The sequence below is a fragment of the Malassezia vespertilionis genome, chromosome 1, assembly GCF_029542925.1.
Source record: "Malassezia vespertilionis chromosome 1, complete sequence".
Classification (NCBI taxonomy): Eukaryota; Fungi; Basidiomycota; class Malasseziomycetes; order Malasseziales; family Malasseziaceae; genus Malassezia; species Malassezia vespertilionis.
The window spans coordinates 974108-997445 of NC_079247.1; the positions used below are offsets into that span (position 1 = coordinate 974108).

Genomic DNA, 23338 nt, shown 5'->3' on the forward strand with positions numbered 1-23338 from the left:
CAGCGAGCAACGGTGCGAGTGCCCTTTACTCCACATTGGCCCATTTTTTTTGTTCGCTTCATGCCGCCACACGCTGCAGCGTGGAGCAAGCCGTGGGCCGCAAAGCAAGATACCCAACCCATTACCGGGTTCCCTGACCTTGGCGCCGCGCAGCAGGTATGCAATACACGACGATCGCGCAATGCCGTGCGCACCGCTGCCGCAAGCGCGCCGGAATCCGACACGCACGCCGCTGCCGATCTGTATCCCCGCCGTATCGATCTTCTTAATCACCGTGCGAGCGACTGGACCAAGAGTGGGCGGATGGCGCATGCGACCGTATACTCAGATATTGCACAAAACGACACGCTGCATTCGCCAGCGTCCACGCTGGACGAAGACGAGCCGCGGTGCAGCATGGCCAGCATCGTTGTGCGCGACAAGACCCAAAAGAACTCGGCGCTCGGCGCGTGGGCGTCCATGTTTCAGGTGCGTGCCGATCCCGTCGCTGCTATCTCGCTCAGTACACGCCATCCCATGTTATTAGCGCCTGGCCACACACTCGACCAAGGCGCAACGAGCACGGAAACAGTCCATGATCCTGGTGAAATGCAGGAGACGGCCCTCTTGTGCGGCGGTGCACATGCGCTGCACGCCTACTACACACAAAGTGTGCGCGCCTTGCACGCAGATACGCACGCTGGACACGCTGATCCCGTCGCAAGCTTTGCGCCGCTCGTGGAGTTTGTCGCGCGGTGCATGCACGCTCCGATGCTCTTCGCGCGTGCATTCGACAGTGATGCGCTTCATATCCTGCATACGCTGCTGGATAGCAGCGATGCATACCCAATGCCGGATGCCGTGCGCAGAGCGCTAATGGCACGCGCCCAGGAGGGCCTCTATACGCTCGCAGCGACGGCCAAAGCGGCGTCTGGCGCAGTATTTGCCTCGCGCTTCACGCCTCACCGTGCGAGCAGCGCCCAGTGCGTGTGGCTGGCCATGTCCCTTGGTTCTGTGCTGACGCATGCACACGTAGTTGCGCTGGCCGATGCGCTTACTCCCAGCGCGCCGCCCGTCGCGCTGCTCGGCGCGGTAGCATCGCAGCTGAGCTCGACCGTGAGCTGGTGTCTCGGCACGGTTACTTCGCTCGCGCCGCCGCAACGTCGCGCTGCGTACGAATCGGATGCGCGTCTGGCGCCGCTGCTTGCCGCGCTTACCTACGCGTGGCATTCGAATCTAGCGCTGCCGCGCGCGCAGCAGCAGCCCGTCCCGACATTCTACGCGACAGCCACCGAGCTCGTCAATGTGCTGGACGAGTATGCACAATGGGTCCATGGCGCCCCTGCACTCCTGTGCGAAGTGCCCTATGTATTGACCCTCGGCGCCAAAGCGCAAATCTTTACGTGGGAAGCACAAGCCGCGATGCGCCAAGCGTCGCATCACGCGTGGATGCACGACCTGCAAAAGCCACTAGCGCTTAGCGGCAAGGCGCGCATGGTACAGGACGCGATGGCCGAGGCACGCTCAGGTACCACTAGCGGCACTGCACAAGCAGCGCACGGCATGGAGCGCGACGGCACCTTTTCCATTACCGTGCGCCGCGACCATATCGTGGAAGATTCGCGCGATGCGCTCTGTGGACGCGACACATGCATGCTCCATCGTCCTTTGAAAATCACTTTTTTCGGCGAAGGCGCACAGGATGCGGGCGGCCTTACGAAGGAATGGCTTCTCCTTTTGTGCGAGGCGCTCACGCAGAGCCTCTTTACAGAGCTGGACGATGCAGCGATGCGCGGCGTGCTGTGGTATGCAGAAACACTACCGCTTTCCACAGCACAGGCGGAAAAGCGGCGTGCCACGGCCCCTGACGCGCTCGAGGATATGCATCTGCTCGGTGCTGCGCTTGGTCTCGCCCTCTTTCACCAAATCGCACTCCCGCTGCGTTTTTCGCGCGTTTTGTACGAGCAGCTGCTGCGGCTTGCAAACGGCGATACGCCATTGCCGTGCGACTTGGACACGCTCGCTGCGCTGAAACCACAGCTGGCTGCGGGGCTGGCCGCAGTGCTGGCGCACGACGCTTCGACGGTCGAAGAAGCCATGCAGCTTATGTGGACCGTCGAGCGCAACGGCACTACGCATGCACTGTGTCCAGATGGCGACGCACGCCGTGTTGACGCTGAGAATCGCGCCGCGTATGTTGCGCGTTTTTGCGAATGGGAGCTGTGCGACGCTGTATGTGCGCCGAGAAAAGCGCTTTTGTCGGGGTTTGCGAGGGTGGCGATCCCACAAGGCATGCAGCGCTCACCCCTGATGCTGCTCCAGCCTGTGGAGCTCGAGACACTCTTGTGTGGGCGCGACGAAGATGCACTGGATATAGGTGCACTGCGCGCCAGCACCGCGCACGTTGGCTTCCCCGACGCCAAGGCGCACCATGCGCCAGCGGTGTATGCCAACTTGGATCATTTCTGGGATACATGGCAGCGTCTTGCGCCTGCGGAGCAGCATGCATTGCTCGGGTACATTACCGGCAGTCCGCGCGTGCCTGCCATGGGCGCTGCCGCGATTCACCTGCGTATACAGCACGTCGACGATCCATACACCGCGCTGGGTGCCGAGCGGATGCAGCGCATTCCGTGGAGCAGTACGTGCACGTCGACCCTATTCCTCCCCGTCTATGCCTCGCCTGCGACGCTGGAGGAGAAAGTGCGCATTGCGCTTGCCCATAGTATAGGATTTGGGCTAGCCTAGCCTATAGTGTAAACTACGGAGCCGACCATCGCTGCGGACCCAAGGAGAGGATCCTGCGGAAAGCAGCGTCCCTATTGTGCACCACAGGGATCGTCAATGACCGCGCGCCGTTGTCGGTCAAAATTTCAAGGCCCTCGGGAATGCGGTCCATCAGCGGCGTGTTTTTCCGCGTCTTTTTCAGGCCGGACAGCGAGTCGATGGGAACGTCAAACATAATCTTGTGGGGTGCGGGCATCATGGATGCCATCACAGAGAAAGACTCAAACGCAGTCGTGCCTTGGTTGCGCATCTCTGCATCGACAAACGCGGCGTTGTTGCTCGTGGAGATAAGTGGGTAAAACGTGCGGCCCGCAACCTCTTTTGTCATTTGCTTTTCTTCCAGCTCACTCAGTCCCGCGGGGCGCGAGAGCGGCTTGGTGTTGGAGTGCGAGAGCTGGAAGACGATACGCGAAGGGAAGACAATCAGGTGGCCGACGCGCTTTCTGTGCACGGCGAGATAAAAGTAGGGGCCCTCGGCCTGGTCCACCCAGCGAATCGTGGGCTGCAAGTGGTCTGTAGAGCGGCTGTGTGCGTGCACGGCTTCAACTGAGACAGCAGGAGACAAAGTGATGCCGTCCTGTGATACGGCAAGCGATGCGTACGAGGGCTGTCGCGAAATGAGGTGCTCCAGCGTCTCGTCATGGTGCTGTCGCGCCCGTTGGCGCCGGTCAAGCTGCTCTTGCAGCGTCTCGGATTGTGCAGCAATAAACTGGTGGGGCGCGGCAGGGCGGTGCGTTTGGGAAACGCTGCGCGGCACTTTGGGGCTTGCGCGCGCAAGCTCATGCATCGGTACTGTCGCGACGCGGTGTACATTGTCTGGCGTGGCGGGCGCAAAAGGAGGCTCGGCCACAGGCACAATGGGTTGCGCAGCAATGGGCGGCGCGGCACGCTCTTCGACATGCTCTTGCTCTTTTTGCTGGTACGACGCCAGGTCGGGGTACTGCGTTTCCGAGGCGGGCGCCTGCTTTGCGCCGGGAAACCCAAGTCCCAGCGCTGAAAGTGCTCGCTGTGCTACTGTGCGATTATCCTGCTCCTCGTCCGAGTCGCTGTACTCGTATACGGACGCAATACTCTCTGTCTCGCCCACATCGCCACGCGCTGGCGCTGGCGCCGGCGCCGGCTGCATCGACTGCCGGCGCACGGTGCTCGCAATGTCGGGAATGCTGTACGGCGCGCGCTCGGCAAACGCTACCGGCGCTTGCGCCACGGGTTGTGTTTGGTACTGCATGGGCGGAGGCAGTACTGGCAGCACTGGCTTGTGCTGCGCTGGCTGCACAGACTGCACTGGCGTCGTGGGCACCGTCTCCGGGTGCGACCACTCGTGCAGCATAGGCGGCTGTGTAAAGAGTGCTTGCTGAGGACTCAAATCCCGAGGCACGGGCGACATGGAGCCTCGTGGTTCGGGCTGCATGCTGCGGGAAGCGGGGCGCTCAAGTGGCCGCCGTTTTGCATTTCGTGCCTCTGCACCCGTGTCCTCTGCATCCTCCCAGCGCTGCATCACACGCTGCACCGGCTTGCTCTTACTCTCTTTCCTGCGGCGCACTTTACTGAGCGCCAAGTCGCGCGACTCTTCTTCGACAATGCGGTTCACACTTGAATCCAAGAAATGCCCACGCCGGCGCTGCTCGCGCTCGATTTCCCAGCGATTGATTTCCATCTCGCGCTCCTCATTCTCCTGGTCGGTGGGCACGCCAGCAAGCACGTTGCTGAGCAGCGCACTCGACACGTTTAGATGCGTCGCTGTGCCGGGTGGCACGTCGCTAAACGACGCCAACATCTTCTGCCAGTACCCGTACTCGACCAGTGGCGCAAGCACAAACACGGCCAAGAAGACGAGTGCACCGGGCAGCTTCACCATCATCCACGTCGTGATCTGTGCACTGATAATAACAAGGACGAGGAGCCATCCGAGGTAGCGCAGCGTCATAAAGGGACTGCGCCAGAGCGCGAGGTTTTTCATGCGCTCTTGCATATCCGCGAGGCTGTGGGTAAGGACAAGGACCTGGTCGCCGACTTGCTGCAGCAAGTGTGCAGGTGCAAGCGATACGCTGGGTTGCGGCACGGCAATCCCAAGACGCCGCGAGCGCCGAATCAGCGAGAGGTGGCTCGGCGTACGGCGGACGCCCACCACCGATTTCGTTTCGACCAACGCGTCCTCTTCTAGCTCCTCGCCAGGCGCGTTTAAAAAGCGGAAGGTGGCGATGTACAAAAAGGCAAGAAGGAAAAAGATGGCAAGCAAATCGCCGCGCCACCAGACAACGACGTAAAACGCTGCGACGCTGCCGGTGAGCCACTTGTTTTCCCAGCGCCACAACTTGCGGAGCATGACAAAAAGGCCACGGTAAAGAATGTAGGCATTGACGACAAGGCGCGATGCATTGTAGTTGAGCGCGTGCATGCGCTGCGATTCCGTGCCGTACCGCATGGGCATCTCATGATGGGGCACCGACGGCACGATCGACGGCGCGCGGATCGCTTGCATGTGCTCGGGTGTTGGCTGTGGAAGAGAAAGCGCACGTACGCTCGTAGTGTCGCTTGCATCGCGCTCGTAGGCCGATGCAACAGACGCGTGGGAGGGTGATTCGACCGGCTGTAGCACTTCCATATCGCGTGTGCTAATTACCTGGATTGGCTCCATGGCTTTCGGAGTGGCGTTGGCGTCCAGCATGTCCATTGGTATACGCTCGCCCATTTTCTCCAAATAGCTCACGGGCCGGTCCTCGTCAAGCCATTCAGGATCGTCGCGTGCAAAGAGCGCATGGAGGGGCTGCGTGCGATACAATGGCTCTGCAAGAAACTCTGGCTGGGGCACGGGTTCCTGCGCTGGCGCGGCCTCCGAGTCGCGGTGTTTGGTGCGCGGCACCTTTTTCTTGCGCTTCACTGGCTCCGCCGTGTCTTGAATTACATTCCCGTCCTTATCGCGCTTCTTCTTCTTCTTCTTCACCACCTCGCCTTTCTCATTTACAGCAACAGCCGACTTTTTCTTCTTCTTCTCCGCCGGAATTTCCTCTGCGGCGGGCTCGCCCGTGAGCTTTGCAAGGGCAGTAGCGGTAGCAGACGCCACAGGGACGCCAAATGCACCCTGCGACGATTCCGGCACAGGCGCTCGGCCCATACTCAGCGCCGTCCGCACGCGCGCGCCGCCGGGTGCATCCTCGTCTTCCACGTCGTCGATGGTCGTGGGCTGTGCGGACGGAATGGGCGCAGGCGCTTTTTCGCCCTCCTCGCGCACGTATTCTAGTCCTTGCGCTTGTCCATACACATCGAGAAAAGAGCGCGAGCGACGCATGTTGCTGGGTGGCCGAGGCGCACTCAAGAGCTCGGGCATCTCGTCGTCTTCAGCCGCCGCAACAATTGTGCGGACGACTTGGCCGCCGTCCAGATCATCAGAACCGGTGCTCATCCGGTAAGTATTTGACCAGCTCCCTGGGCCATTATCTGCCGCAATCATGGAGCGCCGGTTGTCCATGCGCTGATCGATCACGCCGAACAGAGAGCGAGAAGCGTCCGAACGGAGCGTATCCATCGCGTCAGGCGGGGGCGCGGCTACAGAACTCGCCAGTCCATCTATCGCCTCGCGCGTGCCTGAATGCTCGTCGTCCGCATTCACCAACAGCGTTCCATACCGCCTGGAGTATGCGGACTGCTCTGACATGGTATTCCACGACGCCCCCGCACCGGCATGCACACTCATTTGAGACCATGGGGCTTACTAAACCTACATACCCACGTGGTCTCGGGCTAACCGCGCGGCGAGCACGCTGCATCCTCCTCTCTGCGTACAATGTCGAGGCAACCCGAGATCGGCCAAATTCCTGCTGATGCTGGTGCGTCAAAGGCGAGACGGCCGTGGACTAACAGGCAGAGAAAGCACTCAAGGCAGTGGAAAAAGACTTTGACGCTGTGGAGGCGTCGCTTTGTACGTGCACTCGACACGCTCGCTAACCGCCAGTGAAGGAATCCGCGCGCCTGCACGAGCCTATTTTTAACAAGCGCAACGCAATCGTCGAAAAGATCGACGGGTTCTGGTCGCAGGCGTTGGTGAACTGTGTATCTACGAACGTGTACATTGACGACGACGACCACGCGCTGCTCGACCACTTGACAAAGGTGGAAGTAAAGCGCAACCCCGAGGAACCCCGCGCCGCCACGATCGAGTTTCACTTTTCGCCCAACGAGTTTATCGAGGAGCCCGTTCTTGTAAAGGAATTCAAGCTCGACCCCGCGGCAGGCGAGTTTAGCGCACAGTTCGATTTTGCGTCCGAGACAGTGCCGCAGAAGACGAAGGTGACGTGGAAATCAGAGGAGAAAAATTTATCGAAGCGCAAGCCCACGACTGGGACGCTGCGGGACGATGCTGTTGTTGAGGACGAGGACGAGGAGGACGACTTTGAGCCCGGCTCGTTTTTTTCGAGTTTCTTTGACAGCGAGAGCCGCCAGGTGGCTGGCAGCATTGGGCGTGCTATTGTCGAGGACCTGTTCCCCAATGCGGTCCAGCACTACGAGAATCCTTCGCTGTACGACGACGAAGAGGAGGAGGATGAGAGCGACGACGAAGAGGATGAGGAAGACGAGGACGATGCGGATAAAGAGATCGACCTCGAAGAGGAAGAGAAGCGGCCCTCGAAAAAGTCGCGCTCTAAATAGCTCCGTAGTCGCGCACACTACATGCTTCCTAGCGCACGGGCGTCTGCGCGCAAAAACGCGTCGACTTGGCATGTACGCTTACAAAGCGAATGCATGCATGCCTGGCCAATGTGGAGCGCGCAGCTGTGTTGGACAAGGCGGAGCGTGACCTCGAACCAGTGCGGCAGCTCCCTGTCCCTGTTTCCTCTCCATGGTGCACTTGCATAACCCCTTTGCGGGGCATGTGCACAATATGAATGGCCCAGAAGCAGAAGAGTCACTGGCACAGAACCTTGAGGCGCAAGGCGCCAATGTACAGACATTCAGCGAAGATGCGAGTCCCGAGGACAAGGCACGCCAGGCGGCGCAGGCATTCGACGAAATCAAGCCAAGAGGCGAGCTGGCTGAGGCTGTAGAAGAACGCAAGAAAGAAAAAAAGGTCAAGGTCGTCCAGTCCATTCCCTCGGATCTGGGCGGTGTTCGCGTGCGCCCGAATGTGTCACTGCGCGATGTCGACACTGCGTCGCGTGCACGCGGTCAGCTGGGCGACGGCCAGCTTGTCCCTGGTGCGCTCCCTGCAGGCCAGCCCTCGATGGATATCCCCGACTGGTTCACTGTAGGCTGGATCGATGCGTCGCGCACGCTGTTGGGCCTTACACCCGACCAGCTAGAGCTCACAGAGCAGCGCATGCGCGACACAGACTTGGTCAGTTCCTTCTTGACAGATGCATACTATGGCTATGTGTGGTTTGATGGCGCTGCTATTGTATCTTCGGTGTTGGCTACCTATTATGCTACGCGCTTTGGCGGCGGTCTTGCCTATGTTTGCATTGTTTTGGCCATCTGCGGCACGTACTACTGCACGAGCCATCGAAGGACACGGCAGCGCATTCGCGACGATGTAGCGCGCGAGCTTTCACGGCAGCGCATGGTGTCTGAAAACGAGACTGCGCGCTGGATCAACCATTTTTTGTCGCGTTTCTGGCTTATTTACGAGCCTGTGCTTGCCGCGACGATTATCCAGTCCGTCGACGCGGTGCTTAAAGACCAGTGCCCTCCCTTTTTGGACTCGCTGCGTCTCACGACATTTACCCTGGGCACCAAAGCGCCGTCGATTGACTATGTGCGTACACTTTCAGACACGGACGACGACGTGATTGTAATGGACTGGAAAATTAGCTTCACGCCCAACGACGTCCAGGATCTGACGGTCCGCCAAGCGGCCAAAAAGATCAACCCAAAAATTGTGCTTACTGTGCGTCTTGGCAAAGGCATTGTTGGTGCTGGCCTGCCGATTTTGCTGGAAAACATGAGCTTTGTCGGCTCTTTGCGCATCCGCCTGAAGTTAATCAGCAACTTTCCCCACGTCCAAGTCGTCGATATGTCGTTTATGGAGCCGCCCAGCTTTGACTACGAGCTTAAACCCATCGGCGGCAGCACTCTCGGCCTGGACGTTGCTGCCCTGCCAGGTCTCTCCGGCTTTATCCAAAACCAGGTGCACGCAAACCTCGGTCCGATGATGTACAATCCCAACCAGTTTTCCCTGAATCTCGAGGAGCTCATGTCGGGCACGCCGCTCGACGCAGCGGTTGGTGTGTTGCAGGTCACGGTGTGGAGCGCGCGCGATTTGGTCGGCGTGAAGTTTGCTGGCGGCGTTCCTGATCCGTACGTCGCCTTGTCCCTGGACGACGGACCTGAGATTGACAAGACGAGTGTAAAACAATCGACGCCGCATCCCACGTTTAAAGAGACCAAGTACATTATATTGCGCAAGCTGGAAGGCCTGCTTGTTTTGACCACCTTTGACTATAACGACAGGCGTCCAGATACGCGACTCGGCGTGACCAAAGTCAACTTGCAAATGCTCGAGGAAAAACCAGACTCTGGACAGCTCAACAAGGCGGTTATGTACAATGGCGCTGCTCACGGCTCCGTCCAATTTTCCCTGCACTACTTCCCCGTGCTCAAACCCCAGACCGCAACCGATGGATCGCCCAAGCCGCTGCCCGAAACTAACGCGGGCATTGTGCGTTTGACGCTGCACCAAGCGCGCGATTTGGTCAGCAAGTCTGTCATTCCCGGCGAGATGGAGCCGCGCGCAAAGCTGCTTCTCAACGACAAGGTAATCAAGGAGACGCCCGTGATCAAAAGCACGCGCGATCCCATCTTTGAGAACGTCACCGAGTTTCTGGTCACCGACCGCGCTTCGAGCGTGCTTTCGGTGCATATTATCGACGACCGCGAACTTGCCGGGAAGCCTGTCGTCGCGTCGATCAGTGCGCGCATTGAAGACCTCATCTCTGCAAAGCTGCGCCAGCAGGACTGGTTCCCTGTGCCCGACACAAAACGCACATGCATTCGCCTTTCGAGCCAGTGGAAGCCAGTTGTTATGGCCGGCAGTATCAACGGCAGTAACAGCTACAGGCCACCCATCGGCGCGCTCAAAGTGTGGATCCGCGGCGCGCACGACGTGAAGAATGTCGAGGCGCTCAGTGGCGGAAAATCTGATCCATACGCCTTGCTCCGCGTGAATAATCTGCCCGTGAGCGGCACGGCGGTGATCATGAATAATCTTTCGCCTCTTTGGAACCAGGTGCTCTACGCGCCGGTTCATTCCAGCGCCGAAATTGTTCGACTCGAGGTGCTCGACTATCAGAACAGCACTGCGGACCGCACCCTGGGCTATTGCGACCTGGCCGTGTCGCAGTTTTGCGTGGATGATCTTACGGACCCAGTATATCGGTTCCACAGCAATGGGCGCCACACGCGCAACGAGCCGCTGAAGCAGACCAACGGCACTGTAAAAGGCATGGTGGACTTTGACGTGGAGTTCAAGCCTGCCATGAATGTTGCTGGCGCCAACTTTATCGAGCAGAACAAGCGCATGGTGCAGCAGGCAAAGAAGGCGGCGCAGAACGAGCCGGACGCACGATCTGTCGGTGCTCTCGAAACGCCCGATGCACAGCCTACACCCGACGTTGCGCCCGACGGCCACGTCGAGGCCGCGGCTGACGACATGGATCAAGTTGTGGCGGGCCATGCCGTCGAGCACGAAGAGGAAGAGGACGGCGACGAGGCGCTGCATCTTTCGCCCGAAGAACTGAAACAGTATCAGTCTGGTGTCCTGGCCTTTAACCTCATTTCCGGCACGATTTCCAAGCAGCGCGCGCAGCTTGAAGTGGTGTTTGACGATGCGTATTGGCCATCGTACATCACGGAGCGCCGCAAGCAGACGTACAACTGGGACGAGGTTGGCGAGGTGGTTATCCGAGAGCTCGATGTATCGCACGTATGGTTCCGTCTGCGCACAGGCTCTTCGGACGACGACGTATTTGCGGAGTACATGTGCAGCACTAGAGAGCTGATGGAGAAGGCGATGGTCGAGCCGACAGAGCTCACACTCTTACCTTTGAACGGCGCAGCGCTTGACTTCAACTTAGGTAACCCTGTCGAAGACCTCGGCCGCCTGCAGAACCAGTCGACCGAGCGCCTGAAATCTGTCGGCGGCTTGCCCAGCAAGCTGCGCACCGACGGCACGAAGGCATTTACCGACGGCGCCAAGGCGCTGGGAAGCGGCGCAACGCAGCTCAGCGACAATGCCCTTTCGCTCGCAAACCAGACCTTGCATTACACGCATCCCCTGCTCAACAAGATTAAGGTAAGCTGCCGCTACATTCCTATGGACGTCCATTTGGAGCCAGTCGAGAGCATTGTGAACCAAGGCGCGCTTTCGATCGAGCTGATCAGGGCAGACCATTTGCGCTCTGCGGACCGTGGCGGAAAGTCGGACCCCTACGTCCTGTTTGAAGACAATGGCGTGGTCCTGGCCAAGTCCAAGACAGTGAAGAGATCGCTGCACCCCGTGTTTAACGAGACGCTGCCTGAAGTCAATATCAAATCGCGACTCACGCACGACTATACGTTTAATGTCCGCGATTGGGATCAGGTCGGCTCCTCCGATCCGCTCGGCATCGCGCACATCAACCTGGCCGAGCTCGAGCCGTTCGTCGCGCATGAACAGACATATCCGCTCGTCGGAAAAGGCTCCACAGAGAAGAGCACCATCTCTGTCCGCCTCTCCTTCCGTCCGCAGTACGTCAACAACCGCACGCGAAAAAACACAGCGATCCGCCGCAACATTACGTCGGGCCTTATCGGCGGAATTGGCGGGATCGGCAAAGGCGTCGCGCACGGCGGAAAAAGCGTCGGGCACGGCTTCTTTAGCGTGCTCACTGGCGGCAAGCATCACAGCCACGAGAATGAGCCGCAGGTGATGGAAGCGCCGCAGCAAGACGGCTACGTACAAGGCTCCACCGAGCAGAAGGCCCCAGGCGCCCAGTCTTTTGTCTTGAACGACGAGGCAACATCCATGCGCGACTCTGCCTCCATGTACCAGGGACGCTCCGAGGACGGCGAACCGCGTGTTCGCCAGCGCCGCTCCCGACTGCAAAATCCGTTCAAGCGCGCCAAGGAGCCTGCGCAAGGGCCTGCGCTCCCTCCACATCGTTCGTAGCTCCGTACCCGATTGCCCGATTGCCCGATTGCCCCGCACCGCGGCCGTGCCCGTGGGTCCTTCTCCGGCACTGCATGCGCTGAGCAGGCACACGATCCTGGCACGATGTTGCGCAGCGCGCACCTGCGCAACAATGTAGCGTCTGGCGCGGCGGCAAGCTCCGCGACAGAAAAGAGTCATGCAAGTCTTGGCTTACACCGTGCAGCAGGCACGGGAAACGTTGCGCACGTCTTGTTTGCACTGGAGAATGGACAGTCGGCCAACAGCCAGCTGCACGGCATCACACCGTTGCATGTTGCTGCTTGTTTAGGCGACATAACTGTGCTTCAGCTTCTACTTTTTTTCGGCGCCGACGTGAATCTGCCGCGCGTGCGATCAAGAAGCGTCGGCGGCCCTGGCGTCGAAGGCTCCACGGCGCTGCATTTTGCCGCCGCCAACGGGCACCACGGCGTGCTGTGCTTTTTGCTCGAGCACGGTGCGCGGCCTGCACTGCTTGATAAAGACGGGCAGACGCCCGAGTCGCTCGCTGTCGCCAATCGGCACGCCGCTTGCGCCGCAGCGCTGCAGCAGTGGATCGACGCGCATGGGTTGGAGGGGTACACGGATCCAGAAAGTATCAAGGAGCTTGGGCTTGCACCGCCATGGAGCGAGTATTCTACAAGCACAGGTCAGGAAGAGGATACAGACACGCCCTTGCCTCTTTCGCCATTTCTGCGAAATCCGCCGTACCCCGCAACGCGCTTGCCCAGCAAACCTGCGCTTTCCGTCCGCACCGACGTGACGCCTGCAGATGGCACGGCATCTGCACACAGTCGGCACGTTTCGCCGAACCCTTTTACTGCGACGGAAAGCAAGCGGCGCATGAGCCTCCCTTTTTTGATAGAAAAAGCAGCGCACCCCGCCTCGTCTTTGCGCGCGCTTTGGCCCCAGGCGAGCCAGACGGGCGCGCGCGACGACGAGCAGGAAGTGTCGTCGGCAAATGCGCTGCGTATCCCGCGAATCAGCAGCAGGACTGGCCTGACGGGCTTGCTGAAACGCGCGACGGGATCCGGCGCCGCGCGCCCTTTGGACGACGCTGGCGCACGCGCTGTGCTTACTGAAGAAGCCCTGCCCGACTCAGGGCGCGAGATTACCTCGCGTTTTTCCAGCGTGCTCTCCAGTGCGAATCTTTTATCCCTCGTGCACCGCCGATCGCAGGAAAACATGTCCGAGCCGAGCGAGGCGAGTGCATCGCTCTCCGCATCGCCCGTCTCGGACACCACATCGGGCAGTCGTCCGCACGCGCGCGCCACGAGAGGCTACGCAGCAGGCTCTGCTGTCTTTATGCTCAACCCCACAGTAACGCCGCCGCCGCTGCCGCTTGCGAGCACTAGCACGCCAGCAAACAAAATGCGTGTGCATTTGGTCGCAGACGGCTTGCCGTGCGGCGCGTCTGCCAATGCCCGACTACGCAGGAACAGTGCATCAAATACGCAAGACACACAAATGCTTGCGGCAACGACGCGCGCGCGCGCGAGCTCCGAAGTGCAAGCGCCGGCGCGCGACACTTTGGAAAGTGAGCAGCGCGTACCGCTTGCCGAACCGCATTCTTCGCTTGCAGAGCTCCTCGCGCACTACGACACAGAAGCAAAAGAAGCGCCACTGTAACAACTGTACATAGCATGCATATCGCCCACGTTCCTGCATTCGGTTGCTTGTCATACTATACAGCGAATACAACTACCATCTCTACGACTGCATATCCTGAGCTCCAGGCGTGGGCCCAAACTGGAAGCCCGCCTGCGGCGTCGCCATGTTGGAGGGGAACGCAAAAGCACCCGTCTCGCTGACTTGCGGCGCATCAATGCCCGTCTCCTCTTGCACGTCGTCGTCGGGGAAGTACTTGTCCATGATGTAAAAGCATTTTTTGTAAATGTCAAAGTTTTCGTGGTTCTGGAGCGCATGGATAGTGACCATACCGCCGGCCTCCTCAATGTACAGCGCATACTGGTTTGTGTGGCCGGGGCCCATTGCCTCTTTGTCCTGCTCCCCAATCTTGAGAATGTTTTCTAGGCCGTCCAGGGCGACTTGAATAATCTTATTGTCCATTGACTTGAGCAGGTCGCAGAGGGGCTTGATGCAGCCCTGGGAGACGAGGTACCGAATCTGCTGCGGCTGCTGAAGACCACCACTGGTCGCATTGCTGATCGCCCAACACGCCTCCTTCTTTGTCTTGAAGTCTGCGTGGCCCAAGATGGTGATCAGGGGAGGAATAATGTTTGCGTCGATCACGGCTTGTATCTGCACGGGATTGCCCGCGGTAATGTTGCTAATCGTCCAGCAAGCCTCCTTCTTGATCCCTTCCTTTGGCGAAGACAAGAGGGAAAGCAGGGGAGGCAGCGCACCCGAGGCAATAATCACTTGGGTCTGCATATCGTCCCCCGTGACAATGTTGCCGGCGGTCCGCAGCGCAGGCGTCTGTACCGCAGTGGAGGGGTGCAACAGCAGATCGACGAGCCGGCGTGTCACACCCGACTCGATCACTGCCTGGATCTTTTCGTTGGCGCCGTCAGAAAGGTAGGAAAGCGCCCAGCACGCATCGATCAAAATCTCATAGTCCATCGCGTAGACAAGCTTGGTCAGTGTTGGGAGAGCAGGAACAACAAGCTCCCAGCTCGGCTGGGGGTTCTTTCCGCGGCACAAGTTGCTCAGCGTCCAGGTCGCGTTGCGGAGCATGCTCACTTTATGGTCCTCGCTGAGCAGCTCCAGAAGCGAATGCATTGCGCCTTGCTGCAGCACATAGTCGCGGCACTTGGTCGAGTCGCCGGCAATGTTGCCGAGCGCCCAGACCGCCTGCTCGCGCACATCCAGCACGGGAGAAGAGAGGAGCTCAATGAAAATGGGCACGGCACCTGCATTGATGACCACTTGCGTGTGCTCCGAGGTGCCTGAGACAATATTGGTAAGTGCCCAAGCAGCCTCAAACTGGATCATGCTGTGGGGACTCCTGAGAAACTCGACAAAGCGTGGAATAACACCGCACTGGATCACACGATCGATTGGGGGGTTCTTCTCCTTGGACAGGAGCTTGCGGAACTTGGTCGTCGCATCGAGCTGCATCTCCAGGTTGTCGCTCAATGCACCCTGTACCATCTGCGGAAGCTGCTCGGTAATCTGTGCGTCCAAATCATCGCCCAAACCGTCTTCCTCGTCCGAGTCGGGCGCATCGGAGATTTGTTGGAGGTTCAAGTTGCGGCGCTTAGCCATACTTTCTTCGCGCTTCTGGCGCCGGATTTCCACCTGCGCCTCCTCACGGCGGCGGCGAAGCTCATCTTGTTTAAAGGCACCTTTTGCCTTGTAGGCGTCTTGACGACGGCTCTGATCGCGGAGTGCGGACATCACAACTGGTGGCACCGAGAAAAGTGATCCGCAGCGAACGTCGTTCACTGCGAGGAAGAAAATACAAATACTGACCTAGTAGGAATTGTAACATGGCAAGTGTAACGTCACGTGATCTTGTACGTGTGTGCGCCGCGCCGGTCGCGCCTCGCCATGGCGCCCAAGCGGCAGCATCCGGCCGCGAGCGATGGGCCTGAGCCACAAAGCGCTCAGAAGCGCAACCGGGCTGAGTACGTGTGAAGATGAAATACTGACAGCTGGGTACGCTTTTCTTCACACTCACAGCAGGCGAGTACACCTGTGGATTTGCAAAAATCCATCGAGGAAGCGCGGCGGCGCGCGATGGAAGCGTTTCAGCGCTCGGGCTTGAAGGGAGCACCTGCGCAGCAGTCGCACGCAACAGGAGCAAATGCGGGTGAGCTTGGCCAGCCGGATGTGAAAGCATCTGAAAGCACGCCCACTGGAATCCACCCGCTGCTGCTTGGCAATGTCGCCAAGATCCAGGAACGGTTCCAGTCTTTGGCGCCCAAGTTTGTCTCGCTCCAAGCAAACAAGCGGCCGCTTCCTGGGCGCCCTGCTAATCCGCAACCCACTGTACAGATAAAGCCCGCGAAACCAGCGCCGCCAGCGAATCCGTACCTGACTGCGGCTGCACAGGCCGCCAGCGATGCAGGGCCGCGGCCCAAGTCACGAAGCATGCAGCGCTCTTTGCAATTCAACCGTCCGGGGCGCTACATCATGGAGGCCGAGCATATGCGGCGTGACCAGCAGATGAACGCGCTCAAGGAACGGATCCAAAATGCCGCGCGCAAGGTCGGGATGCAGGACGAGTTGCTTGGCGACGAACGCATTTTGCGCCGCGAAGAGCCGCCCGAAGCAGAGTGGTGGGATATTCCACTGCTTCCAAGCAAAGACTACAAAGACGTGCCGGACGGGCACGACGCGCAAGGGCCGTTGCCTTTCTTACACGGCGCCGAATCGCCCATCGACCATCTTGTACAGCACCCGATTCCCATTCCTGCACCCACCGAAACAATTCGTGTCCGTCCGCACGGTGTCATGTTGACCAAGCAAGAAATGAAAAAGATGCGGAAACAGCGCCGCGCCGCGGAGCAGCAGGACAAGCGCGACAGGATTAAAATGGGCCTGCTTCCGCCTGATCCGCCCAAGGTGAAGCTGTCGAATCTGATGCGTGTGCTTGGGTCAGAAGCAGTGTCAGATCCGACAAAAGTCGAAGCACGCGTCCGCCGCGAAATTGCCGCGCGCCGCGAACGGCACGAGCAGGCGAACGAGGATCGTATGCTTACCGACGAAGAGCGTCGCGCTCGGCGTGCGTACAAGACGAGAGTCGAGGAGGACAAGGGGATTTGGGCACAAGTGTACTGCATTCGCCAGCTTGTCAGTCCTTCGCACAAGTTCAAGGTGCGCAAGAATGCACAACAGCACCATTTGGGCGGCATTGTGATTATTCATCCAGACTTGGCGCTCGTTGTCGTTGAAGGGTCGTGTAAAGCACTCAAGGCATACAAGCGGCTTATGCTTGTACGCATCGACTGGACGGATCCTGGCCGGCCACACGGCATGGATGCGTCGGAGGAAGAGACGCCGGACGTGGACCTTGGCGAGAATACGTGCGAGCTCGTGTTTGAAGGGCCCGTGCGTGAGCGCACTTTTGGTGGCGGCATGATTCGTACCGAGGCCGTCTCTACCGACGCAAAAGTCAAGGAGCTGCTGGGGCCGCAGCTCTCAGGTTACTGGGAAGTGGCCAAACGGTCGCTTACAGCGACGCAAGGTGATTAATGTCTATAGTACAATGCTAGGCAAATAGGCGGAACCCGTCGTGCTGCGCTGCCTTCTCCGTGTCCTCTGCCTCGGCTGCTTCCGTGCTGCCCGCGAGATTTGCAAAGAAGCGTGCAGATTGTGCATCGTCCCAGAGCGTGCGGGGAATAAGCGGCATAAAATTTTGCACCTTTTCCATCACTTCGTAGCGAATGCGGCGGCCTTTGCTGGCACGCACATCGACGGCGCGTTTGCGTTTTTTGGATTGCAGTGCATGCGAAGCATATGCGGCTGTGCCAGCTTCAAGGGCGTGTGCATTGTCAATCAAGTCACGCAGTAGCTGGCCGTAGAAATCGCTATCGTCAAAAACGTCGTCGCGCGGCGCATCTTGGCTCTCATCCGTGTCGCGCCCCAAGAGCTCGGCGGGGTCAGAGCGCCACACACGGGTACGTTCCAAGAGCCGCTGGAGACCATCGCCTGCAAGTGCTTGATCCAGTTGATCTACAACGTTCTGGTTGATGGCACGCAAGTTGAGCTTGGAGCCTGCCTTGTTTGTGTCGGGCGCAGCTGCGACTTTATTTGACCACCGCGCAAGGAGCGCACGGCGCGGTGCTTCCAATGTGGTTTCCAGGTCGGCTAGTGCAGTTGAACCACTTGTATCGCGCCCAACCTTGTTAAGCTGCGGCGCAAGTGCGCGCATATTGTCGGTCCACAGTCGTGTGCGGATTCCCTGCAATGTTTCTGCGGCCGTTTCAAGCTCTGTAACTGCTTGTGTTAGTGTTGCATGTGCCTCAGGGGCTTGCGCTAGATATGCATGCATATTGTTGCTTGGTGGAAGCTGCGATGTGCCCGCACATAGCTTCTGAAATGCAATGCGGATGCGGAGCGCACGCTCCCACGCGCGGACTTGTTTGTGTACTTGGTGCCCTTTGTGTGCATCCTGTGTTTGCTTTGAGTGAAGCTGACCAAGGAGCACACTGGAGTTTTCTTCTTGGGCTGCTACTGTATGGATATCGCCGGTATTGTCTTTCATGGAGCCGTCTTGGGCGGTGATGTGGTGGTGATCATTGTCATTGTCCTCATCGATGTCGTCGTCGTCTTCATCGTCGTCTTTGACAATGTCGAGGTTATCATCTTCGCCGATTTCATCGTCGTCGTCTTCATCGTCTTCATCGTCTTCATCGTCGTCAATGCCGTCTTCGCCAATGTCGCCGATGTCGTCGTCTTCGTCGTCGTCTTCGTCGTCGTCATCTTCTATCCCGTCTGCATCACTGCTTTCTCCCTCGTTTTGAAACATTTCCGCACGCGATGCTCGGGTACCGCGGTATTTTTCCGCATTCAACGTATCCGACTCGGACAACCGTGCCTTGCGCCGCATCGCACTAGTGCCCATATCGACGTAATGACTTTTTGCGCTGCGCACGTTGTCTTCTGCATCAGGCACATCCGATCCGTCCTCGCCGAGATCGTTGGTTGCATCATATCCATTTTCCGGATCAATAGCTACACGTAAGAATCCTCCATGTACATACTCTCTGGCACCACCGACAACAATGCATCCAAATCGAGCCCCGCCATGCTTCACAGTAAGCTGTGAAAACGCGCGTGCGAAAAAAAGTCACCGGTTGACTAAGCACTGCGTGGACGGCCGCTGGAAACCGCGGTGGTAATCTTCTACGCATCGATCCTTTTTTTCTGACTGCTATCCGACTGGTTCGGCTGTGTCCTGTTACTTATTACTGTGCAATAGAGCACGATGCACAAATCAATGCGCTCGACGCGCACTGAGAGCGTATCGTCTTCGGCAGACCCACGGTCTGATGTTCCGATCGACGCTCTTTGCCGCATACCCTCTGCGTATGATTCTCGTGCATCAAATCCAGATGACGGCGCCCGGAACGCACTTCCTCCGCTACAAGTATGGTGCTACGGTCGCACACGCATTCCAACACCGCACGGTGAAGTGTTCTGCCATCTGTACAAAAATAACCACGACAACAAGGAGCACTTGGCCTTAGTCATCGACCCCGCACAGAATCAATCCTCCGTGCAGCGACGGCAAGAAGAGCATGTGTTGAGCAAGCCGCGACATATCCGCAGCCGTACACTCGATGCTGTGTGGCATCCAAACGAGAAGCCCATGGACCGCATCACAAGAGGCGCTTACGTCGGCCGCCTCAGCGCGGACCACCAAGTCCAATCCACGCCCGCTGATGCCGAGATTGCCGATGGAGATTTCAGCCAGCAGTCGTTTGCCAAGCCACTCGTTCGTATTCACTCCGAGTGCTACACGGGCGAAACCATAGGCAGCCGCCGATGCGACTGCGGCGAACAATTGGACGAGGCGCTGCGTTTGATCAGCAAATCTTCCACACGCACTCCAGAGAACCAACCGACACCGCCGCGTGGTGTGGTTGTATACATGCGCCAAGAAGGCCGTGGGATTGGCTTGCTAGATAAATTGATGGCCTACAATCTACAAGATATGGGCCACGACACCGTCGCTGCGAATGTCATGCTCGGCCACCTGCCGGACGCACGCAAGTACGATATTGCGAGTGCCATCTTGCGTGATTTGGGTATTAATGCTTGCCGGTTATTAACAAATAATCCCGACAAGATGAAGGCGCTGGAAGACGAGCACATCCACGTCGAGCAGCGCGTACCGATGGTGCCACGTATGTGGCAAGTACACAATCGTAACCTCACGCTGCATCCGAACCAGGCGCACCGTGCGCGCAATGTGGTCGGTGCAACTATGGACCCCAGTTCGGCGCGGTCGAACAGCGCGGCGGTCGAGATGCAAGACTCGACGGAGTACGACGGAGAAAAAGAAGGGTCCCAGCCCGAAGACTCAGACTGGGACGACGAGACGCTCGAAAACAGTGCTTCGCTTGCCAACAGCCTATCTTCGTACATGCTTCGGAACTCGGGCGCTACCCTGAACGGTGCAAGCGTTACCGACGGAACAGATCTGGAGCGCTACTTGCGCGCCAAAGTTGAAAAAATGGGACATATGATACAACTTCCGCAAGGAAGTTCGACAGGGCATTCATGGGCAGCACCGTAGTCAGTAAGCCAATCTTATCCTCCCTGGTACGCTAGCCACGCGTAATTGCCAATTTCATGGCCCAAGAGCCCGTAGCCCATCAGTACCTCCATCTTGTGACTGTGCCATCCAATACTGCCGCCGACACTGCCATTCAAACGGGACAAGTGTTCGAGCGCGGTGCGTCTCGGATGATCCAGAGGGAGATCGCGTAAGACTTGCGACAGGACTTGGACATGGTCCAGTTGTGGCGTTTGCTCGCCTTTTCCCGTCAGAGGCTCCTCGGCTTCGTCAAAGAGCGGTGCAGACATGGTCAGGGAACGCGAGCGACTCAGTCGGTCGGCATGGATTGCAAGGCGGTGGCGCTCCATCCCACGTTGTGTGGCGTGGCGTGCTAGTCCATGGTGCAGTTTTGCGTGTAAAGAAGCAGGAGGATGCGTATCGCGTCCTTGATTGGAATCGTGGTTGAAGGTCGGTGCAGGCGACCCGCTCATCAGTGTATTCTGCTTCTCGGGTAGCTCGCGCTGACTCGATCGCCCTCGCCCGCGCTCCTCGACTTCTGGAGGCTCGACCAGGATATTTACAGCGTTTGGGTTTGGGCCAGCAGCGACGTCGACGACCCAGCCGCGACGCCCCGCGCCAAGGATTACCTTCCACGTACTCACACCTCCACGCACCGTACGCAACGATGCCGAGGCGAGCTCTACAACACGCAAGTTTGTGGGCGCCTGCCAAGTCTCCTCCTCTTCGTGGTACGGCGAATCTTTCTTGAGTCCGAGCGTGCGCAATTGCTGGGATATAATGACGGTTTGGGGGGGTTGCGTGCATGGGCGTAGCAGATCATGATATAAATTGACGGCATGGATATAGCCTGCGGAAAGTGTCGCACCCGCACTGTGCGCCAGATCGAGGATCTGGACGTTGGGAGCACGCATTTGAAGCAAATTGCTCACGCCGACCAAGGAAATGCCGGGGATAGACCCAAGGCCCAGATCTAGGAGCGCAGGCTGAGGGGGAATTGTTTCGAGCTCCTCGTCGGAGAGTGGGCAGCCGCCTAAATCAAGGTACCGGAGCGCCCCCCCTTGGATACAAGGCGCGCGCAGTAAAATTTGGCGCAGGTCGTCTGGAGAGAGGGGGCTGGGGAACAGCAGAGTTCCTTGCAGCGTGAGCTCGACAAGATTGACGGTCGTGGGCGAGTTCGTGAGTAGATTGACGATGCTTTCCGAGGTGAGCGCTGAGCAGCGCGACAGCGACAAGCTCTCTAAACAGACGTTGGAGTTGCCCAGCGCCTGCAACAGCGACGCATTGGCCTTGGTGCGCGATAGATCGAGGTGTGTGAGATTCGGAAACGCCAGCACAAATGCAGTAAGAATGTCGTGATGCAGCGAAACGCCGGCCATGCCAAGTCGCTGGAGGCAGGGGAAGGTGAGCAGGCCATGGCGGCGCCCAATTCGCACATGTGACAGCGGCGAAGGCTCGCCGTCGGCAGTCACACGCTCCTCATCACTGCCTTCAGCTATGTCGTTCTCTGGGTGGTCGTACATAGAGCTGCGCGCCCGATGGGTGGGGTAGGTCAAATGTTTTCGCACAAACTCGGTGATTGCCTGCACGAATCGTGGGCTTACGCAGCCGCACAGATCAAGGCTCTGTAATGCATTGTGTTCATCTGTGGCACGACCACGATCGGTACTCACGCCACGCATACGCCCTGGGCAACTGCGCGCGCCGCCGTGGAGAATCAGTTCCTCCAACACGGAAAGAGACAGGGCACTGTCCATTGTCTCGCTCGCGCCAAAGGCGACGAGCCCGTGGCATGCACGAATTAGTGTTTGAAGACGCACATCCGTCACAAACCGGCGCTCGCTGCTCTCGCCCACCGTACGTCGCAGCCCGAGCGCTCGAAACGTTGCAAAATCAAGCAAGCGAATCTTGCCCAAAGCTGCAGAGAGAGCATCACGCTCGGCCTCTTGAAGAAGCAGCATAAATCGATACGGAAGCGTAACCTGCACGCGACGAAATAAGAGTGGCTGTGCATACCGATAAAATGTACGATTCACAAGACATAGCGCATACAGCAAGCGCCGCGTCTCTTCGACGGATTGCGACGACAACTGTCCATCGTACGCTGCAGAGGGAAGACCTTCAGGGTCCAGGGTGCGTAGCGAGCACAGTGGAACGCATCCCAAGTACACAAGCTCGCATACGCGCCGCACAATCTCTGCTGGAAACTGAGTCGGCGCGACCATGCCAAATCGCCGAGTAGTGTTGCAAGCGTGCGGCACAGCGCCATTTTTGACCATCGGGCGACCATCGGGCTGGTACCCTTTTTCGACGGTGGTCAACGGCGCAGGTCAATGCGCGCGGCAGAACGCGTCGTGTTTGCGGTGCTACTGCTACTGCTCCATGTAGTCTATATGGCGTATCGTACACTGCGCGATGTAGCTGCTGCGCTGCATTGTGCAAGGGACGGCGGCAAGCTTTCGCTGAAAATTTGGCAGCTTGCCAAGCCGCGGCATTTGGCTGTGCTCTTCCAGCTCCATGCGCCCGAAGGTGGCCCGGCCGCACTACAGCACCACCGAGAGCTACAGTCAAAGATGCGCAGTGCGGATGCGCTGCGAGATATTGTTCTCCTTTTGCAATGGTGTGCCATTGCCGGCATTCGCGAGTTGACCATTTTTGACACGGGCGGTATCTTGCGGGATGCAATCGTGCATGGAAATGTTTACACAGAGTGGCCGCTAGTGGATGGTGACGACAAATTGTCGGCCTGCTATTCCACCGTACAAGTACATGCGGGTGGCATCGATCCGCCCGCACCGAAGACGCTAAAGCTGCGTCTTCCCATTGATCAACTTGCGATGCACGCCTCGTCCTTTCCTCCCAAACACATTTTGTTTACGCGGCTGAATCTGCTGAGCGCTGCGGATGATAAGCAAGTCGCTTTAAACGTGCTCAACAAAGCACGGCCAGCGCCCTTGATGCCAGCAGCACTGCAGGCGCAGATTCTGGCATCTGCGACCTTGTCCTGCCTTCCTGATATGCTCCTCGTGTGCGGATCGGATTCCGAGACGCTTATCCTTCACGGATTTCCATATTGGGCTCTTCGCACCGTCGAAATGCGCTGCATTTCGAGCTGGCGCTGGCTGGGGCGCATGACACCAACGCACTTTTACGATACCCTCGTTCAATATACAGACGCTGAACAAAGATTTGGTACCTAGTTGCTA

General features: G+C 58.5%; 11 protein-coding genes across 11 annotated transcripts; 7 read left to right on the forward strand and 4 right to left on the reverse strand.

Annotated features, from left to right (window-relative positions):
• Nucleotides 1–60: 60 nt before the first annotated feature.
• Nucleotides 61–2727, forward strand: HUL4 (HECT-type E3 ubiquitin transferase; the record flags this gene model as incomplete). Its single annotated transcript, XM_056205422.1, has 1 exon — nt 61–2727. The coding sequence occupies one exon, from the start codon at nt 61–63 to the stop codon at nt 2725–2727; it is 2667 nt and encodes an 888-aa protein (XP_056061397.1).
• Nucleotides 2728–2740: 13 nt separating this feature from the next.
• MVES1_000565 (uncharacterized protein) lies at nt 2741–6460 on the reverse strand (the record flags this gene model as incomplete). The annotated part of the gene is made up of 1 exon (XM_056205423.1): nt 2741–6460. One exon carries the CDS (start codon nt 6458–6460, stop codon nt 2741–2743), a length of 3720 nt encoding a protein of 1239 aa, XP_056061398.1.
• Nucleotides 6461–6550: 90 nt separating this feature from the next.
• MVES1_000566 (uncharacterized protein) lies at nt 6551–7413 on the forward strand (the record flags this gene model as incomplete). Its single annotated transcript, XM_056205424.1, has 2 exons — nt 6551–6593; nt 6719–7413. 2 exons carry the CDS (start codon nt 6551–6553, stop codon nt 7411–7413), a joined length of 738 nt encoding a protein of 245 aa, XP_056061399.1.
• A 190-nt stretch (nt 7414–7603) lies between these two features.
• Nucleotides 7604–11905, forward strand: MVES1_000567 (uncharacterized protein; the record flags this gene model as incomplete). The annotated part of the gene is made up of 1 exon (XM_056205425.1): nt 7604–11905. One exon carries the CDS (start codon nt 7604–7606, stop codon nt 11903–11905), a length of 4302 nt encoding a protein of 1433 aa, XP_056061400.1.
• A 105-nt stretch (nt 11906–12010) lies between these two features.
• On the forward strand, nt 12011–13552 carry MVES1_000568 (uncharacterized protein; the record flags this gene model as incomplete). Its single annotated transcript, XM_056205426.1, has 1 exon — nt 12011–13552. The coding sequence occupies one exon, from the start codon at nt 12011–12013 to the stop codon at nt 13550–13552; it is 1542 nt and encodes a 513-aa protein (XP_056061401.1).
• An 81-nt stretch (nt 13553–13633) lies between these two features.
• Nucleotides 13634–15283, reverse strand: SRP1 (Importin alpha subunit (Karyopherin alpha subunit) (Serine-rich RNA polymerase I suppressor protein); the record flags this gene model as incomplete). Its single annotated transcript, XM_056205427.1, has 1 exon — nt 13634–15283. One exon carries the CDS (start codon nt 15281–15283, stop codon nt 13634–13636), a length of 1650 nt encoding a protein of 549 aa, XP_056061402.1.
• Nucleotides 15284–15625: 342 nt separating this feature from the next.
• prp3 (U4/U5/U6 small nuclear ribonucleoprotein prp3) lies at nt 15626–17083 on the forward strand (the record flags this gene model as incomplete). The annotated part of the gene is made up of 1 exon (XM_056205428.1): nt 15626–17083. The coding sequence occupies one exon, from the start codon at nt 15626–15628 to the stop codon at nt 17081–17083; it is 1458 nt and encodes a 485-aa protein (XP_056061403.1).
• A 16-nt stretch (nt 17084–17099) lies between these two features.
• Nucleotides 17100–18455, reverse strand: BFR2 (rRNA-processing protein bfr2; the record flags this gene model as incomplete). Its single annotated transcript, XM_056205429.1, has 1 exon — nt 17100–18455. One exon carries the CDS (start codon nt 18453–18455, stop codon nt 17100–17102), a length of 1356 nt encoding a protein of 451 aa, XP_056061404.1.
• Nucleotides 18456–18818: 363 nt separating this feature from the next.
• RIB1 (GTP cyclohydrolase II) lies at nt 18819–20132 on the forward strand (the record flags this gene model as incomplete). The annotated part of the gene is made up of 1 exon (XM_056205430.1): nt 18819–20132. The coding sequence occupies one exon, from the start codon at nt 18819–18821 to the stop codon at nt 20130–20132; it is 1314 nt and encodes a 437-aa protein (XP_056061405.1).
• A 14-nt stretch (nt 20133–20146) lies between these two features.
• Nucleotides 20147–22357, reverse strand: MVES1_000573 (uncharacterized protein; the record flags this gene model as incomplete). Its single annotated transcript, XM_056205431.1, has 1 exon — nt 20147–22357. One exon carries the CDS (start codon nt 22355–22357, stop codon nt 20147–20149), a length of 2211 nt encoding a protein of 736 aa, XP_056061406.1.
• A 168-nt stretch (nt 22358–22525) lies between these two features.
• Nucleotides 22526–23332, forward strand: MVES1_000574 (uncharacterized protein; the record flags this gene model as incomplete). Its single annotated transcript, XM_056205432.1, has 1 exon — nt 22526–23332. The coding sequence occupies one exon, from the start codon at nt 22526–22528 to the stop codon at nt 23330–23332; it is 807 nt and encodes a 268-aa protein (XP_056061407.1).
• Between the last annotated feature and the right edge of the window lie 6 nt (nt 23333–23338).